Source organism: Xenopus laevis, chromosome 2S (assembly GCF_017654675.1).
Source record: "Xenopus laevis strain J_2021 chromosome 2S, Xenopus_laevis_v10.1, whole genome shotgun sequence".
NCBI lineage: Eukaryota > Metazoa > Chordata > Amphibia > Anura > Pipidae > Xenopus > Xenopus laevis.
In genome coordinates this window covers 150948358-150969420 of record NC_054374.1, presented here as the reverse complement: position 1 = coordinate 150969420, position 21063 = coordinate 150948358, and the positions used below count along the sequence as shown (strand labels likewise).

The following is a 21063-nucleotide window of genomic DNA, read 5'->3' as shown; positions in this document are numbered from 1 at the left end:
CCACAGCTGGATAGGATGACAGGTTTTAGATTTATTCTCCCTGATTATTCCACTGTATGGGATCTGGAACATGCCTGGGCATTCCAACCTAGAGTTGTATCTTCAACTACCCTATTACTTCCACATGGCGTCCCATCTAGCTGTCTCTGCCTGAACTGTCCTGTGCATCTTTAAGTATTAACCCTGTGAATCATTTGTCTCTGACAAATAAACTAGTTCTGTTGTTCTGAACTTCCCAGGGACCTTTCTTTAGTTTTATGCACAGGAGCCTATGTGAGTTGTAGTTCAAGTACACCATCCCTTCATAACTTCCACTTAGCGAAGGCCCCGCCTGTCATGTTAGAGTCCAATGTTACCCATGCTCTATTGCTATAGCTGGACATTGACCATTTTCACTTAAAATAGCCCAAAATAGTGTTACGCATATATATATATATATATATATATCTAAACAAACAAGGGAAAGTTGTGCTCACCACTATTTTTTAAAACCATTAGGCGGGGGTGCAATGAGGGTGTGACCACAAAATACATATAGTCAACTACAAGAGGTCCTCTGCACTCAACCCATTATCAATATATTTAAGACAGAGACATTTTGTGCATACTGCTACTAAAAAATGCCTTACCCTTTAAACAACACAGGGATTGTTTGTCCATATATTGCAATATATTTAAGCTGGCCAACTACGTCAAAGTCATCCCATATCTGGCCAGTCCTACGCTTAATTTTCATCTGATTCATTAAGAATTCAATTGCTTATACATTTTACAAAGGGACTAAGTTTTACCTGCAACTTACTAGCTGCTTTCAAAGTAAAACTCCCAAACTTGGCTGCCCTTTTATTAGACACCAGTGGGATCACCTGACTATAGCTGGGAGGGGTGGGGGCTACAACATAGAGCTGGTCACTGCTCATGTATAACTATAACAAACAAGGGAAAGTTGTGCTCACCACTATTTTTTAAAACCATTAGGCGGGGGTGCAATGAGGGTGTGACCACAAAATACATATAGTCAACTACAAGAGGTCCTCTGCACTCAACCCATTATCAATATATTTAAGACAGAGACATTTTGTGCATACTGCTACTAAAAAATGCCTTACCCTTTAAACAACACAGGGATTGTTTGTCCATATATTGCAATATATTTAAGCTGGCCAACTACGTCAAAGTCATCCCATATCTGGCCAGTCCTACGCTTAATTTTCATCTGATTCATTAAGAATTCAATTGCTTATACATTTTACAAAGGGACTAAGTTTTACCTGCAACTTACTAGCTGCTTTCAAAGTAAAACTCCCAAACTTGGCTGCCCTTTTATTAGACACCAGTGGGATCACCTGACTATAGCTGGGAGGGGTGGGGGCTACAACATGGAGCTGGTCACTGCTCATGTATAACTATAACAAACAATATATGGACAAACAATCCCTGTGTTGTTTAAAGGGTAAGGCATTTTTTAGTAGCAGTATGCACAAAATGTCTCTGTCTTAAATATATTGATAATGGGTTGAGTGCAGAGGACCTCTTGTAGTTGACTATATGTATTTTGTGGTCACACCCTCATTGCACCCCCGCCTAATGGTTTTAAAAAATAGTGGTGAGCACAACTTTCCCTTGTTTGTTATAGTTATACATGAGCAGTGACCAGCTCCATGTTGTAGCTCCCACCCCTCCCAGCTATAGTCAGGTGATCCCACTGGTGTCTAATAAAAGGGCAGCCAAGTTTGGGAGTTTTACTTTGAAAGCAGCTAGTAAGTTGCAGGTAAAACTTAGTCCCTTTGTAAAATGTATAAGCAATTGAATTCTTAATGAATCAGATGAAAATTAAGCGTAGGACTGGCCAGATATGGGATGACTTTGACGTAGTTGGCCAGCTTAAATATATTGCAATATATGGACAAACAATCCCTGTGTTGTTTAAAGGGTAAGGCATTTTTTAGTAGCAGTATGCACAAAATGTCTCTGTCTTAAATATATTGATAATGGGTTGAGTGCAGAGGACCTCTTGTAGTTGACTATATATATATATCTATATATAGATATATATATATCTCAAAAGTTCGTATTTTCTCAGATAACACATCCTTAGAAATGTAGTTTTGTGCACAAAGTGTGCACGATAAGTGTTAGGTTGATCATACATGCAATATCTTTTGAGTTTTCCATGATTCCTTTTATGCAGTGGTATTATAGCACCTGTACTCAACATAGAGGGAACTCAACAGATTACACACCAGCAAAATTAGGCAGATAAGATGCTAAATAGAACTCTTGAAATAAACTTCAGCTGTTAAACAGGTGATTTTAGATTTGAAAGTATAGGTATGGGACCTACTAGAATGCTCAGGACCTGGGGTTTTCCGGATAACTGATCTTTCCCTAATTTGGATCTTCATACCTTAAGTCTACTAGAAAATCACATAAACATTAAATAAACCCAATAGGCTGATTTTGCTTCCAATAAGGATTAATTATATCTTAGTTGGGATCAAGTACAAGCTACTTTTTTATTATTACAGAGAAGGAAATCATTTTTAAAAATTTGAATTGGTTGGATAAAGTGGAGTCTATGGGGCAAATTCACTAAGAATCGAAGTTGCGCCAGGCGCAACTTCGCCGATCTTCCCCGCACTTCGCCGCACTTCGTCAGGCGAATTTTTGCCAGTGCTCCGCAAATTCACTAAAATCCGAAGTTGCGCACAAGGGTAGCGTAAGTTTGCGAAGTTGCGCTAGCGTTGATTCGCTATATAAAGCGAAGTTGCGCTGGCGAAGGCTAATTTGCATATGGCGCGAAATTCAAATTTCATTGGAGGAACACGTATCTGCACTACAAATGCCTAGAAAACCTTCAAATCAGCAAATAAAAATTTTATTTTGCCCTACACATGTGCCCACTGTCTAGGTAAGTTGCCATGAGTCAGGAAATGTAGGGGAGAGGAAGGGGAGCCCCAAAAATTTTTCGATCTTTTTCAGCCTATCAGCCATCATGTAGAAAACACGCCAGCGTTTCAAGTCTAGCGTAAAAGGTAGCGTTCAGTACACTGCGCAAGTTAGTGAATTTGCGTAGTTTCATCGCTAGCGAAAATTCGCCTGGCGTAAGGTTGCTAAGTTACACTAGCAAAACTACGCCAGCGTTCGCTAGTAAATTTGCGCAGTAGCGAAAATGCCAAACGCTAGCCAAATAACGCTAGCGTTTGGCGCTTCGCGCCTTAGTGAATTTGCCCCTATGTGAGATGGCCTTTTCGTAATTCGGAGCTTTCTGGATAACGGGTTTCCGGTTAACGGATCCCATACCTGTATTAGCGAATATACTGTACTGTACATTCTAATACTTTAAAATCTAGTTTTTAATTTGTAACGCCTGGTGACAATCCAGTAGAATTAGTGTAAATGGTTACAGGAAATTGTTGTTAAAGGGGAAGTAAAGTCAAAAATAGAATAAGGCTAGAAATGCTGTATTTTGTATACTAAACATAAGCATGAACTTACTGCACCACAAGCCTAATCAAACAAATGATGTATGCTCTCAAAGTTGGCCACAGGGGGTCACCATCTTGTAACTTTGTTAAACATCTTTGCAAGACCAAGACTGTGCACATGCTCAGTGTGGTCTGGGCTGCTTAGGGATTGTCATAAATTATCAAAACAGCACAAGTCAAATAATATCTGGCAGAAGCTGATACAGCAAGACTTATTAATAATCAGAATATACAGACTGCACTGGGTCCTGTGTTGTCATGTAATCTAATGGGGATTTTATAGTTTTTGTATTGTTTAATATAAACTTTCTCCAACTCTGCAGAACCAGTGGCTGCAGCAAAATAATCCTCCAAATAAAATCCCAGTTTATCTGTTTAAATCTGGCTCCATGATCTTTGTCCCTGCAGCTGGAGTTGGAACAGTAAAGGGGGTATAAAGTCAAAAATAAAATCCAATACAAATCTCTACACAGTCGCCTGTTCTACAGGGAAACGAACAAAGCTGCTTGAGTTCTGCATGGCTGGGATGTAAGGCGGTGGCTCCCCCTGCTGTTCATAAGTATGATTGTTTCCCTGCTCAGCAGTTAGGGACCATCTGACAATTCCTATCCACAGCAGTAAATGAAGGGAGAATTTCACTGCATACAGTCAGGTTTCTTATAAATATGGTACATATTTTTTAATTAAAGTATATTGGAGATAGGTTTATTTTTTTATTAAAGAAAGTAAAAATGGGATTTTATTTTTTTTGCCTTTACATGCCCTTTAAAGTATTCTCCTGGCAGATCCAGCGCCGATTCTGTCATAGGAGCCGGCTGAGGCAGCTCCTACAATGACACTCTCCCTCGCCGGCTTACCTGTTGGGAGGGGAGGCAGGAACACTAGTGTGGAGAGCGCAAATGCGCTCTCTCGCAATAGTGTAGCCAAATGTCTAAATGTTTAAAAACCAGAAATTCGGCTCTTAAAGGTGCAGGAAAACCTAGAAACCTCTCTAGCGCTGCCGCCTGAGGCGAGCGTCTCAGCTTGCCTCATTGGCGGAGCGCCCCATGGTAGATCTTTAACTGGCCTGTAATTGTTACTGTTCTTTTCTATAAAAATGGAAGCACATGTGCTCTCCACCTTCCTGAAGGTTGGGTGCCCCTTTGGGACATGGCCAGATATAGGCCCAGAAACTGGAAGTAAAAGTGTAAACTGGATGCAATTTGCAGGTTGTATTAACCTTAGTAGTTCCACAAAGCACTGTATCTGCTGTAAATGTATTTGTGTACTATTATATCTCAATAAAAATAATTGTGATGCGCAATCCTATATTGAGCAGCAGCCCCAGCATTCATTCACAGAGAAATCCATTCTGCCGTTATTTATCTCTTATTTGTTTTATTGATGGTTACCCACTGCCTTGATGTATTTATATCCTACTGCCTTGATTATTTATATCACTTTGTGAAAATATTATCTTGACTGAAGTTTATCAGAGCACAAGTCACATGACTGGGGGCACCTGGGAAACTGAAAATGCATCTAGCCCCATGTCAGATTTCAAAATTAAATGTAAAAATAATTCTGTTTGCTCTTTTGAAAAACGGATTTCAGTGAAGACGTCTACTGGAGCTGCACTATTAACTGATGCATTTTGCATGTTTTCCCATGACAGTTTCCCTTTAATGGAAGACAAGCAACACCTGGAGATAACAAGGTGGGTGAAGTAAAGGGAGCATAAGAGAAAAATAAAAAAATGCACAATAGAGAAACTGATCAGAACCAGCATGAAAAGATTCTGGTGGCTCAGTAGGATATTGCACAGTCCATGAAATACACTTATCAGAGTTTGAATCCTGAAATGTCTGGGTGCTTGGGTAATAATTCTCTCTAAATTAAGCAGGGCCTCCGATACTCATTCCATTTAGTGAAACACCTGACTCTAAATTCCCCTTCAAATAACTGAGAATTCACATACATTTTCCCCACTCAAATATGTAACTTTGGATCATTTTCCTCAATAAATAATAAACAAGAACTGTATTTTCGACTCATTTCATTTACTAACATAAAGGGGCAGATTTACTAAGGTGCAAAGTGGCTAACGCTAGCGACAATTCGCTAGCATTGCCACCCGCAGGGACATTGCCGATTTACTAACAGGCGCAGGTGCCAATTTGCTTTATGAAAGAAACCGTCGCTAGCAGTCATTCGCAGACTATCGTCCTGCGACTTTTTGCTCTGGCAAATGGACGTTACCCCTCTAATTCAATAAAATGTGGATTTAACTGAACGTTACCTCTTTCACCAGAGTTGCCTTCGCCACTTCAGACCAGGCGAAGAGCTATAAAGCAGCTAGATCTTCCTCAATCTTCTGTCACTTACATTATATTCTGTGTGCCGAAAATGCATATAAGTTCTGTAGTTACACCCCTGGTCACCTACATACATTTGTTTTGTTTTCCAATTTTCTTTTTTATGCTTCTAAGCTTATCTCCTCTCAATTTAAGAAGGGTTATTTATTAAAGTCTAATATTTTCTGCTACAAAAATCCGATCAAATCCGCTCTGGTTTTTTTTACGCTTATTTATTATTACATTTTCCCGAAAATTTGCTTTGCTGGAAAAAAAAACGTTTTTTTTGTATTGTTCATCAGATTTTCAAGATTTTTTCAGATTTTTGGGGTATTGCACAAAACACAGCGCACATCAAAAAATCAGTGGGAATATATATATATGCAACCTCAACAGGTCTGAGATGCTGGATTTTCTGATTCACACTTGTCCATCCTCTGGGTTTAATAAATTCCGAAAAATTTGATTTTTAAAAGTCAGATTTTATTTTAAAAAAATCATGAATTTTTCGTGATTTTGCATTTGGAGTTTAGTAAATAACCCCCCTTAGGGGGTTATTTATCAAAGTCCGAATTTATCTCAATATTTTCTGAAAAAAATTCAAATCCGCACAGGTTTTTTGGGCTTTTTTATTAATACACTTTCCTGAAAATTTTATTAGCGGGAAAAAATCTGAAAAAAATCGCGAAAAATCAATTTTTTTGGATTTTTCACCCAAAAACTCAGAATTTTGCCCGAAAACCGCAAAAACTTCGGGGTATTGCCAAAAACCCAGCGCACATCAAAAATTATTGGGACTTCTCCCATTGACTTATATGCAACCTCGACAGATCTGAGATGCCGGATTTTCCGATTCTGACTTTTCCAATCCTCGGCGTTTAATAAATTCCAAAAAAGTCAGATTTTATAAAAAAAAAAATCACAAATTATGCGTGATTTTTGCATTCGGAGTTTAGTAAATAACCCCTTTAGTGTTAGCGTAGTGTTTTGGGGTCTGTACCAGCCCAAGGAATTCACGGCCCTTCAGCAGTGAAGATCTATGACAACAAAGATGCCTCAGCAGCTCCACACCTTCTTTTCTGATAATGTGCTACACGGGCTGCTCTCAGTTTGTGAGCTTAGGGACCTACTGACAATATACTGAATATTTAGAATATGAAAGTCTCCTTAAACTAGTGATGATTCTGCCACATCAAGGAGCCTATGCAACCAGGGCCAACTTTAGGTTTATAACAAATAGTGCTCCCCAACAAATATCTCTAAGTTAAGTGCTCTCTTTAGCTCCACCTGTTTTAAAAATTGCCAAAGCCGGCTGCAGTCTCTTACCTTTCAAATGCAAACTAAAAACACAACATTTCTATGGATTCGGTCACAAGAGGACATGTCAAGAAAGAAGGGAACCAATCAAATGTGTATTTGAGCAAAAAATATATTAAGTAGAAAATATATTATATATCAAGACATATCAAATAATTTAACATAGAAGACAACAGAAATAGATATTATTAAATAAATTAAAAATGAAGTCACATGTAAGCAAATAATGAAGACACTTGAGTTTGTATCACAGCTGGTGTGTCTGGATCAGCAGTTCAACCAACTGGTGTACTTTAGCAGACGAGTGACTTTCTTGTTTGTTGTGCTGAATTCATACTGCTGATTCCCACTGAACAAATAGAGCATTCCTGAAAGGAAAGTGAAAACATTCTATTGATTATAGATACCAGTATAGTGCAATTATTCCTAATTTAGCAAACATGACCAATTCAACTTTGAATGTAAATTTATTTTATACATACTGTAAATGCAGTTTGGCTTTTCACTCCATTGATTAATACTTGATTATACTTGCCTATTATCAAAGTTGGCTGATGTACTGCTTGTTAATTACTGTATAATTTAAAGACACACCCATCTCTGCACAAAAGGATTATATATAAATTATATATTAGGGTTATGGACATATAACTCACCATTTGATCGAAAGGCTGCCTCCACCTTGTTTCCAACACCAGGGAAACCAATACCGATTCTCTGAGGAGAGTCTTTATCCATTTGTGACTTTTCTTCATTATAACTAGAAAAGGATAAAAAAAAAATAAGGAACTCCTTGCCTTTCCAGTGGAATGTGGTCTTTCTTAAGGAGACTATATATTTCCTGATTAGTTTAGACATTTTTTATCATTTGATTTTACCCATGATACAGGTAAGAGCCCCTCAGGGTTTAGTTTGGGCAGACCATCAATTTATCTGGACCGAATAAAATCGATCTAATATTTTCATTACTGAGGCATTGGCAGATGTCTCTCAGTTTTTTTTTAGATTCACTCTTTTAGGTGAACAGATAGGTCAATGCTATGTTGCTATCAATTTGTATGGTCAAATCAGACAATGGCCAACTGATCGGTCCTCCAGGAAAAAGACAATAGTCCGTGAAGTTCAACCCTACCAAATTGTCCCCATACATATATGGACCTTTTAATATACTCCCATAAATATATATAGAAACAAACAAACACATACATACATATATACTATATAAAACTAAGGGGCCGATTCACTATGGGTCGAATATTGAGGGTTAATTAACCCTCGATATTAGACTAGTAATTAAAATCCTTCGACTTCGAATATCGAAGTCGAAGGATTTAGCGCAAATAGTACGATCGAACGATCGAAGGATTATTCCTTCGATCGAACGATAAAATCCTTCGAATCGTTCGATTTGAGGGATTTTAATCCAACGATCGAAGGAATATCCTTTGATCAAAAAAAGTTAGCCAAGCCTATGGGGACCTTCCTTTGATTTATTAAATATCTTACTATTTCAATAGCTGCACCCCTCCCCCCCCCCCGTGTAATTTATTTACACAGGAACATGGTTTCTCTCTAATTATGTGCTGAGTACAAGGCAGTGTTCTTACCTCCAATATCGATCATTAACAAAGAAGTATGTTCTCCCTGTTTCTTCATTGTGGACGGCCGCATCAATTTGCGTTACACTCAAGGGAAAGCCAAGGTCGAAGATGTTCTTAGGGAAACCCTCCTCAATTGTGTAGCCTCTTAGAACCCAGTATTTTGTTCCTTTGTAAGACAGAAGGCAAATGTTTCAAATATTAAGATATTAAACATCATACATTTTATTTAATTTAACATTTGAGATTACATAACAAACTAGCACTGCCCTACTGTAAGTAGCAGGACAGTTATCTTTTTACCAAGTGATGGGTCAGTTTCAAGATGAGAAAGACTTTTCTCCTTATTCAATTCTAGATTGTTCAATAGAGGCAGGTGCAATTCAATACACGTTTTTTTCTCCTCAGTAGGAATCTCCCCCATAAGTTTTTACATGATAAACCATAAATGAATGATTTCTAAATTTCTGAATCAAAATTGATTTGATTCTGGCCCTTGTTCTGTTGTTTAGCCATGTCTAATGCATTGAAATACATTTACTAGATATACGGTAGTTAGATACTAGACAACTAGATATTCTCTAGACACTCAGGAGGACCCGTACATCGGTTTTTGAGATTTATTTTGAACACATTCACAGGGAAAAGTCATAATTGTTTTTTTTTTTTTCATCAATAACATATTTTCTAAAAAAATAATTGATAGAATTGAAGTGCTGAAGGAAACCTTTTCACAGAGTCTGTAAAAATGTTTCTGTTTTAAAAACCTTGAAAAATAATCTGCCAAATGTTTTTTCATTCGAATTAATGAGATTTTTTTTTCATTTACAAATCTCAAAAATAGGGGGAGCTATTTGATTATTAATTCTTAGAAATCAATCATTATTTTCTTTTTTTTTTTCATTTTTGTTGGCCATTTCCGTAGTAAAAAATCTGACTGATTTGATTATTCTGGACCGTATTATAAAATCCTATCCTGTAGGTGTATGTTAATATATACTGTATGTCCCAGAGGACATTATCCTTTGTCAACGCAAGTAAAGATGTATCTACATAACTGGCTAGATAATCTTCTCATAGATTCCTCTAGTTATTGCAACAGCTAGCCCTATAAAAAGCTGATTTAAAAATGTAAACGTTTACAAATAAAGTTTAAAAAATGTATTTAAATATTTACCTTTAAAGAGAAGAACCCGGTCCTTTTTCTGATATTCATAGGCTGCATCAATGTCAGTTGGAAGGGAAGGCCAGAATGAATTGATCTCATACTGCTCAGCTTCTGGTTTACCTGCAATCTTGCGCAAAAGGTATCTAAATTTTAAAGAAGAAAATAAAAAATTATATTGTTTCTATTTTCTTTCTAGGAAATTGTTTTTTTTTTACCTATTTTTAAAGAATAGAATGTCCCCACGCAGTGTTGTGGCTGCATTAAAAGATATTTGTTCCTGACAGTTTATTGGGATGTTTGCTTTTGTCGATGCACTTGCTTTTGTTGGCACAATTGTTTCTTTTGGTCCTGTCAATCAAAAAAAAAAAATTATCAAAGCAATTTATAATATGCAACTATTTATATCTTTATTGAAAAAGTATGGAGCCTACTCAATTACTTGGGAAGCCACTCAGGAAGTATTATGTCTATTGGCTTTCGAGCAAAGAATAATAAGCAAAACTGGTTTAAAGGGCATGTAACCCCCAAAAATAAATGTTTACTTAATGATAGAGGAAAATTGTAATACTAAGCAACTTTCCAATACACATGAACTATCCATTATCGATGGTTAATTGTAAATGAATCAGTTTGCCCCTTTCTATTCTCTGCCCTATTAATTATCAAAACTTTGGGATTTATAGTCCACATTATCCTGCATTACAGTAAACAAACATTAATAAAAATAAGTCTGCCTTTTAAAAGTCACATGGAAGGATATTGGATAATGTCAGGATGCACAAATAACAAAATAAAGTTCCTTACCATATAATGATTGGATTCCACTGATGTCATCCTGAGGAAGCTGGAATGTATTGGGATTGATGTAACGGTAGGTTGGGTACATAAGGGCATTCGATTCTTTTGAATGGTCAAGCCCAAGAGAATGGCCAAGCTCATGAGCAGCCACAAGGAACAAGTTTACACCTTATGGAAGATAAAGGAATAAAGTACTTAGTCCACAGCAGGATGAGAATTGATAATTACATTTATCAGTCAGCTATAATATCCCCTTAGATCAGTGATCCCCAACCAGAAGCTCGTGAGCAACATGTTGCTCTCCAAAACCTTGGATGTTGTTCCCAGTGGCATTGATTGAGCCTTTCTTTTTGTTGGAAGCCCATGTATCTTTAATACAGTTTGAGGGAATGTTTAAAAACCCACCAGCTGATCCACTTGTCCATTTCTCATCTGCATCAAAATGTACATCTCCCCCCATGTTATCTCCAGGGGCAAGTGCATGTGCCAGAACACCAGATGGGCCATCAAACGGGAGAAAATCTTTATGATCTGTAGGGAAAGAATGTTAACAAATTGTAATGCCCTTTGAAAATGTAATACAATATGTTACAAAATAATATTTAAACAAGTCAAAGTACCTTTAGATGCAAACAGCATCTCTATATCGGAGACACCGTCATAGATTCTGGTAAAGGTAAGAGAGGTGACATCACTCCAGACTTTGAAAGCCTTCTGAATGGCCTGGTCCACCTCATCTCTGGTCATTTGTGGGATATAGTTCTGAATTCTATGGTGAAATGTGTGATTAAAGGAATAATATAATCACCAAATTTCTTTTTTTTTTTAACTCTTTTGATTTCATTGTTTCACTGTGTCTCACTAGTACTCAACCTGCCATTTTAACTTCTCATGCTAAATATCGTTGCTGTTCATGAAAACTGCTTTAAAGTATTTTTACCTGTACGTCAGGTCTTTTTTCTTCCACGCGGCATTTCCTCCAAAGATGCTAAAACTGCCAACATCAGGGACACCACAGCGAGGTTGTTTCATTAATTCCATGGTTTCTTCATCTAGTCTTCCATTGACCACCAATCCGAAAACGTCTTGCATCTGACGAATTGTATCCAAAAATGCACTATTGTGTACATCCTCCTTAAATTTGTAGAATTTTTTCAAGTAATCCTGTAATAGTGTAAAACAATAGGTTTTTTTTGTTGTTGTTGGAAGCATAAAGAACTCTTTAGGGGTGTGATCAAAGCATTTCTCATACTGATTCCACAATATTATTCTATTTCACATTTCCTGCGCTTATCAAACATTCAAGGACAGATGTAGAGGCCTAATTTTGGAAGTTGAGAAAAATAATGCATGCACATATAAATATATATTGTACATGTATAGGACCTGTTTTCCAGAATTCTCAGGCGCATAAAAAAATATTTCATTGAAAAAAACCACAGAAAAAACTCAACCACTTTCTATTAATTTTTATGAGATTTTTAGAAGCATACTTATCAAACTGAACTGAACCTTCATCCCACTGATAAACACATTTTTAAAAATCCCATCAGAATAAATAAAAATTGGGTGACATTTTTTTTCTTGTGGTGAACCCTAATTTCACACAGTTTAAAGAGACAGAAAGCCATAAGCTTACCTTAGCAAATTCTTCATTGTACTTATTTATGTCTGCTTGCAGCCTAGCGGGGAATGCTGTGCAACATGCTATACACAGTACCAACAGAATCCAGGACTTCATTTCTTTTGTGTAGAAGCTTCCAGCTTTCTTGTGACTTGCAATGTGTTGGACAGGCTTATTTATATGATACCTGGATGCATTAAGCAGTGCACATGATGTTACACCTTACAAACCACATGCAAGCTTTTGTAATTTCACTGCCAAAAAGTTGCGACAAAAAGAAATCCCATGATTGTGCAACATATCTGTAATAATAATATACCAGGAAGAATATCAGAAGGATATCAAGTTAATTTAGAATGATATTTCCAAAAACTCAAATGTTGTTTATTAAGCATAAAAAAACTCAAGAAAAAATCTTCGACATCTAAAAGCCATTCAGTGGGAGTTGTTCAAGCCATTTTTTTTAATTCAAGATTTTCAAGTTTTCGAGGTATTGGAGTTTTTTTCCACAATTTCGCGTTTTTTATATTTGAATTTTTTTCACAAATAAGCAAACATTCGAGTTTTTACAATTGCGAGGTTTTTCGAAGTAGAAAAAACCTTGCAAACCTCACAAATTCGATTTTTGATCAATAAAAACGTCAAAAAAATCATCTCCATTGCCAAGTTTTTTTTTTTATCAATGTCTAGCGTGTTTACAAAAAAGCTTGAGTCAGAAATAATCGGTGTTAAAAAGAAATGATTGCAATGAAATTTATATTCTTCCACTGGCTTCAGTTTTGTGAATACACTTTCTATTGATACTGATTCGTTTTTGCAAAGTTTTGGCTGATAAATATTGAATATTTGAGTGCGCCAACCTCATATTTTAAAACATTCAAAATTCAAAAATTTTTATCAGACAATTTTCTAGAACTGTGGAATCTCGAAATTTGAATTAATAGGCCCCTTAAAGTTATCCCCACATATGGCCTACAGGTATGGGCATCTGTGGTAACAGTGATTTGAGGAAATTTATATAATAAGTTGACTAGAGTGTTTAGGCATGCATGGTTTTTCTAACAACTGATATACTTCCAGGAAGCAATAATGGTAATGTAATAAAGGTTGTTGAGTTTACACTATCACAGATTATTCAACACAATTTAGAGGAAGCAGGAAGAGCAGAAAGAAGATACATTCAAGGTCTACAATCTCATAGCTTTATCTGCTCATTTCTTGCTAAATGCAACTGGATATGAACTTGCTGTATGAACTTGCTTGTTCTTGCTGTAAGGCAACAATTAAAGGAAAATTAAACCCCGAAATGTAATACTTAAGCAACAGATAGTTGCTATCATATTAAAGGGGTTATTCACCTTTACATTAACTTTTAGAATGATATATAGATGGATATTATGGGACAATTTACAATTAGTTTAAATTTTTTATTATTTGTGGTTTTTGAGTTATTTAGCTTATTTAGAGCTGCTATATAAATAGCAGCTCTCCAGTTTGCAACTGCAACAATCTGGTTGGTAGGGTTCAAATTACCCTAGCAACCATGTATTGATTTGAATAAGAGACTGGAATATGAATAGGAGAGGCCTGAATAGAAAGAGGAGTAAAAAAAAGTAGCAATAACAATACATTTGTAGCCTTAAAGAGCTTTTGTTTTTAGACAGGGGTCAGTGACCCCCATCTGAAATCCAGAAATAGTCAGAACAAGAAGGCAAATAATTCAAAAACGATAAAAAAAGAAAAAATGAAGACCTATTGAAAAGTTGCTTAGAATTGGCCAATCTATAACATACTAAAGTTAACTTAAAGTTGAGCCACCCCTTTAAGTGGCATATTAAAGAAACGTATCAAATTACCTGAAATTATTTAGGTAAATAGCTGTAACTGTAACTGGAACAGGAAGAAGTGTGGAAGTAAAAAAGAACTCTGTCCCTTTATTGGCTCATGTGACCTAACATGTATGGTCTGTTGTGTGCACCAAGAATCGTAGGATCCCGGGTGGCTGCCTTTATGTCTTAAAGGGATACTGTCATGGGAAAACATGTTTATTTCAAAATGCATCAGTTAATAGTGCTGCTCCAGAAGAATTCTGCATTGAAATCCATTTTTCAAAAGAGCAAACAGATTTTGTTATATTCAATTTTGAAATCTGACATGGGGCTAGACATATTGTCAATTTCCCAGCTGCCTCCAGTCATGATAGATTTCCTTTAAATTTTGAACTTCCACGGCGGGGCTTGAACCAATAAGTCTGAAAAACACTGGCCTAGATCATACTAAAAGTTAACGTAAAGGTGAATTACGCATTGAAAGACAATAAAATTGATCTTTTTTCAAGGGACCCATAATGTTTTATCATTCCTTTAAGGTAAGCTGTGTCATTAATGGTCTCCCCTTCTACAGCTTTATGATGAAAACTAAAATTATTTGAATTACATAAAGGCAGAAATGTACATATCCCTAGCATTAAAAATAGTTAGATGTGGAGACATATTTCCTAAAACTCAACTTTTCCTCATTATATTTAAAAACTAAAAAACTTAAAAAACCAAACTCCCAAACCCAAATACCTTAATTTACTTATTTATTTAGTCTTGAAAAAATCTGTGTGGAAAAGTCACAACAAAATTGTGAGGCAATTCAAATTGTGCTACTTTTTAAACTTGTCTCACGAAAAAATCAAATTTATTGAATTGTTGAACGAAAACCTGTGGAAACAGCCTGAAACAATTGAGAATCCTGAAGGTGAAAAACATGTTCCAATTGTTAATGGAAAACTAATATATATAAATAAATGTTAATAATAATAATAACTAAAGCTTGAAAATGAGTCACCCCCTGTGACTTCAAACTTGTCACAGGGGGTCACCATCTTGGAAAGTGTCTGTGACACTCACATGCTCAGTGGGCTCTGAGCAGCTGTTGAGAAGCTAAGCTTAGGGGTCGTCGCTAATTATCCAGCAGAAAATGAGGTTGGTCTGTAATATAAGCTGATGCTACAGGCCTGATTATTAAATTCTGATGCTGATTGAACTGGTTTCTGTGCTGCCACGTTGTAATTATCTGTATTTATTACTAATCAGCCTTATATTGTGACATTTCTATTCTATGAGGCCCATTTATCAAAGGTCGAATTTTGAATTCATACTCAAATATACTTGAAATTCAATTTGGAGATTTTTTAAGAAAAAATGTGAACGTATTAAACTCGAACGAATATTACCGACTCGAAAACTCGAATCGAATTTGAATCAAATTCGTCTAAACTCGAATCGAGTTTTTTCTCCGAAGAAAACTCGAATGTCAGGAAGGCTATTAACATCTTCAAATGGGTCACTGGACCTCTGCTATTGACTTATACTGTACATGAACTTGGTAGGTTTTAGGTGGCGAATAGTCTAATTCGAATTATTCTGAGGGTCAATAAATCTAGATTTTTGAATTCGAATTCAGATTTGAATTCAAATTCAAATCATGTTTGGATTATTACCACTTAGAATTCTAGAGTTTTGATTAAAAAAATTAGAAAATTCTAATTTACTATTCAACCCTTAATAAATCTGCTCATTATGTGTACTGTATATTGTGAGTTGGTCCCTAAGCTCAGTAAGTGACAGCAGCACAGAGTATGTGCTCACAAGGAAACTTCGGGCAACTCCAGGAAAGCCAGCGAGATCGAGTTCCTTCCCGATGGCGATTTACATTCTAGCCGGCGAAAGGCATTTCGGGAAGATTAATCGCCCGAAAAGAAGAAGCGATTTGTCACTGGACGAATAATCAACCAAAATAGCAGCATTTGTCTCTGCCCTCCAGATTTTCAGCCTCATTAAAAATAAATGGAACCATGTGATTTCCCACTGGCCTGCAATTTTTTTGTTTGTTAAAAAAAACATACACAAGAATACTTTGTCACATTTTTATCTTAAGTAACATTTCAAGAAAAAAGTTGCACAAGTTTTGTCAGCGTGTTTATTTATTTTAATTTTTTTGTGCCGCACCCATATGTTTTTTTGATTGTTTTTTTGATTATTTTTTTGATGTGTGCGCCGTAAGGCTTCTCTGAACCCAAACCATAAAGATTCCCCATTGAAGAACAAATGCTAAACTAAATCCTGGATTTGGTTTATCCTTGGTAAACTGTGATTTTGTAATACAATGAAAGTCAATCGGGCAATAGCATTTACATATACGATGTTTTATTTATGATCTTAGTCGATGCTACAGTATGCGTCACTGCACCTGGAACAAACATTTAGAACATTTCCCTTTTCGTTTACTGGAAGTGTATCAATTGCAGGTAGATCATAATCACACATCTCGTGCCTGAAGCATATAGGCATGTATTTAATTCATTTAAATCCATGCCCATGAATGAATCATGCTAATTACAATACAATGATTGCAGTATATTCAAGGTGGGGATCGTCTACTTCACAATAGCACAATGCTGAAGGGATGTTGCCTTTTTCTATAATGCCATTTAATATTTTGGACAGGAATTAAAGGTGCTTTGCCATTTTATTGCACATCGTGGCCAAACTTCAGCTAATTCTATAATTCTTAACCCCCAATAAATAATCCCCACTTATTCTGACACTGAAGAATTAAAAATTTCACGTTTTTTTTAAAAAAAATCATTATTGTTTAAAACACACTGATTAATCAAAGCTTGAAGGAAAAAAAATGCCGTGATTGAGCAGATCGGCTTTTATCAATGTTTTTAAAGTTATGTTTTTGTACAGAACAAACAGTGGATGAAACTTCTTGAGATGCATTCTTGCCCACGGGGACAATGAATTTCAATTAATCTTTTCAAGGTTTCCATTTCTTGAATTTTTCTGCTATGAAGATAACGTAAAAAAAAAAAAAAAGTACATTTTACATACAAATAATAAATATATGATTTGAGAGATGATTAGCAGCAATTCTTTAGAGAGCTTTGTTCATAAAGAAAAATTGTGTTCATATTTCATATTTTGATGTCTTCCCGTTAATATAAAAACATCAAGAATAAAGCAACAGTGAGATAATTAATGACCTATCTGAGGCAAACACCACATCAATCCTCAAACTGAATTAAGACCCCATGCAACTAACCTCCTATTTCCCGGTATCTCTCTTGAATGTCAACCTTAAAGGGGACCTGTCATCCAGACACAAAAATCTGTATAATAAAAGTCCTTTTCAAATTAAACATGAAATCCAATTTCTATTTTTTATTAAAGTATTCATAGCTGTTGTTCTCTATGCCAGAGGCGGAGCAGACAATTACTTTCACTTTCCATTCAGCACTTCCTCGATGTTACTGCTCTCCCCACATTCCCCAGTTCTCTTCAACATTTAATTATGTAGCCAGGGCATGGGGATGGACATCAGGTCCCCCATTCTGGTGCACAAACAAGATTCTGAGATGATACAAGGCTTGTCTTAATAACAGTGTCCACAAAATGGCTCCTGCCTGCTTGATATAATTATGAATTCCCAGACTGAAGGAAACAAGATTCAAATAATTCATATAGTGTAATTAAAGTTCATTTTGCTTGACTAATGTGATAAAATAGGATTTGGAATGTTTTTTATGGGTGACGGGTCCCCTTTAACATTGTACCCAAATGGGTGGCTCAATATGTAATGAAGGGCTGTAATAAATAGTGATGGGCGAATAAGTTTGCCAGGGATGGATTCGCTGTGAATTTCCACATTTTGTCGCCTGCGGATGTTTTCACGAAACTGGGAAAAAAATTCGCCAGCGGAAAATTTGCTGCGACACAAAAAATAGTTGCGCGTCAAAATTTTGCGCGTCAAAATTATTCGGACACCCGTTGACTTTCAGGCATTTGGACAAAATAGTTGCGTGTATAAAAATTGTCGCCCCCGTTTTTCACTGTTTCGTGAATTTTTTTTTTTTTGCCAATTTTTCAGCGAAGAGGAATGGATTCACCCATCACTAATAAAGAGCTCTAAGTTTGCCCTAGAAGAGAAACCAAATGCTAACAAACCCCCACCAGGTTCACCTCCCGCCGGCAGAGTAAAGACGGGTAGATGACAAATGTCCAAAATGTTGACAGGCACAGGCTAGTTTAATGCACTGACTATGGAGCTGGCCATGAATTAGAACGTTTTGGAAACAGATAAGGGATTATGTGGTCCAACACCCTGATATCCAGGATCAGACTTTGGGGCTTGGGGCCCACCGGGGGTACTGCCCCATGGTCCCCCTCTTGTCCCCCTTCCACTCCGGCACGGCACGTTTGTGTATATGTACGCAGTGCTGGGTTTGTACGTATGCGCACAGCGCCATGTAGCAGCACAGAGTTTCTGCGCCAGCGCAAAATTTTTATTTTGCCGCGACCCCTGAAAAAGATGGGTCACGCCACTAAGAAGTGGATCTGGGCCAACACTGCTGATGTCTATGGCAAATTGACAAGGTTGGGGGGGCTAAAAGATTATTATTAATACTAGCTGCAGTGGCTTAAAATTAATGCTGCATAAACAGTATGGATAAAGTCTACTCATTCTTTCAACCAACTGACTAGTATATATATTGCGAATAATAAGTGGTGACACACCCATATCCCTGCAAACAGGATGAATGTAGCGTATATATTGTTTCCTAGGCAGAAAAACCTGCCATACCAAAAATCCCTTCAATCTTGGGGGCAGATTCCCTAAAGGGCGAAGTGACTTACGCAAGTGAAAATTAGCCAGCGTGATGTCACTTTGGTACTTTGCTAATTTCCTAATGCGCGCAGGCGGAACTTCGCTAGTGTAGGAGACAGGCGCTAACGTTGCTTCGCACTCTAACGCCAGGTGAATTTCGGCTCTGGCGAACAGACGTAACTCCGCAAATTCAGTAAGATGCGGATTTTACTGAACGTTACCTCTTGCGCCAGACTTGCCTTTGCCACTTCAAACCAAGCGAAGTGCAATAGAGTAGATAGGACTGCCTCAATTTTTTATTGAAAATACTAAATCCCAAAAAACGCTGGTGTCTATTCCTTTTTTCTGAGTGATAGGCTGCAAAAGAATGTAAAAATTGTTTTGGGTAACCGGGTTCCCCCCTACATTTCCTAACACATGGCACATAAACTATACACTGGGCTCATGTGTAGGACAATATAACAATATATTTTCTTTTATTAAGGTTCCCTGGGCTTGTGTAGTGTAATGTATTTGCTGCAACATATACGTCCATTCAACTTTCACTTCCTGCCGTATGCAAATAAGACAACGCTAGCGCAACTTTGCTTTGCTTGCGAAGTAATGCTAGCAAAACTTCGCCAGCGTTCGGCGCCCTGGACAAAACTTTGCATTTTAGGGAATTAGCGTTGTCCTAGTGAATTTGCGCCTGGCAAAGTGGGTATCACGTTCAGCACCCTATATCCAGAACCCAAGCTAAGCTCCCTGGTCTAGGCTCTCACTTCTGCCTATAACCACCACCTTTCACCTCAGGAGGAGCCCTCGGCTAATCGGATGCCACCAGGTCTTATTTGAGAGAAGAGCAAAGCTAACGGTTCTGGACAAGCAAAGGGGCATGAATGAAAAAATAGCAAAACAATTACAGTGGTCTGAACACATCAAAACCCCACTTACTACAATCTCAAACATCCCAAATGTGTGTACAAGACCTGGTGGTAATAAATACAGTAGAAAAAGTAAAGGTAAGTAAAGTAAAAAAAATTATTCATTAGGACATAAAAGCCTAACGCGTTTCATGCCAAACTATCTCTGAGGCTTTGCCCGTTTGCCACCAAACGCATCAGGCTTTTATGTCCTAATGCATTTTTTTTTACTTTACTTTACCTTTACTTTTGTTACTGCATTTACTACCGCCAGGTCTCGTACACACATTTGGGATTTTTGAGATTATCCCTAGTAAACTGTGATTTTGTAATTCAATAACAAATGCCGATAGTATTTACATATGATGACGTTTTATTGATGATCTCAGTTGATCACTTTAGAGCATTTCCCTTTTAGTTTACTGCAAGTGTATCAGTTGCAGGTAGATCATAATATTGTATATGAAACACATCTCATGCCTGAGCATATAGGCATGTATATAATTCATTTGGACACACCCTTAATGAATGAATCATGCTAATTTCAATATGATTCCAGTATATTCAAGGTGGGGATCGCCTAGTTCACAATAACAACAAAGGGATGTTGTTATAAAATACCGCTTTTTTTATTATGCCATTTGATATTTTGGACAGGAATTAATGGTGCTTTGCTATTTTCTGGCACATCTTGCTCAAACTTCAACTAATTTAATCTTAAATCCCTGTACTTCCCCCCCACTAAATAATCCCCATTTTTTCTGACACAGAAGGATTAACAATTTTGCATGTGTTTTTAAAAATCATTATTGTATAAAACACATCACTTAAGAACTTTTAGGGGCTTTTTAATCAAAGCTTTGTCATTTTGGCGTAGACATCAGGGGTTGTTCCCCAAATTGCTCAGGCATGCTTCATTAGGAAAATCTAAAAACAAATAAATGATTGAGAACTAATATAGATTGTGTTAGAGCATTACTAGAGTCATTGTTGCCAAATTGTTGGGCTTCCACCTCTTGGGAGGTCTGGCGCAGTTGCTGAGGGGTGTTAGAGTCCCATCCTGAAGTTCAAGTTTGGGTAAGATTTGGGGAGAAAGAAATATATGATCACTTTTATAAACTCAATAAAGCTAAGCTTGATGGTAATGTTTGTGTTGATGATTGTTGGTTGATGAT

General features: G+C 36.8%; 1 protein-coding gene across 1 annotated transcript; it reads right to left on the bottom strand.

Moving 5' to 3' along the window:
• Nucleotides 1-7232: 7232 nt before the first annotated feature.
• Nucleotides 7233-12470, bottom strand: LOC108709141 (matrix metalloproteinase-18). Its single transcript, XM_018248750.2, has 10 exons — nt 12342-12470; nt 11643-11866; nt 11323-11471; nt 11108-11233; nt 10709-10870; nt 10120-10252; nt 9914-10047; nt 8746-8905; nt 7795-7898; nt 7233-7506 (listed from the first exon to the last, which is right to left on the bottom strand). Exons 1-10 carry the CDS (start codon nt 12441-12443, stop codon nt 7406-7408), a joined length of 1395 nt encoding a protein of 464 aa, XP_018104239.1. The 5' UTR covers nt 12444-12470; the 3' UTR covers nt 7233-7405.
• Between the last annotated feature and the right edge of the window lie 8593 nt (nt 12471-21063).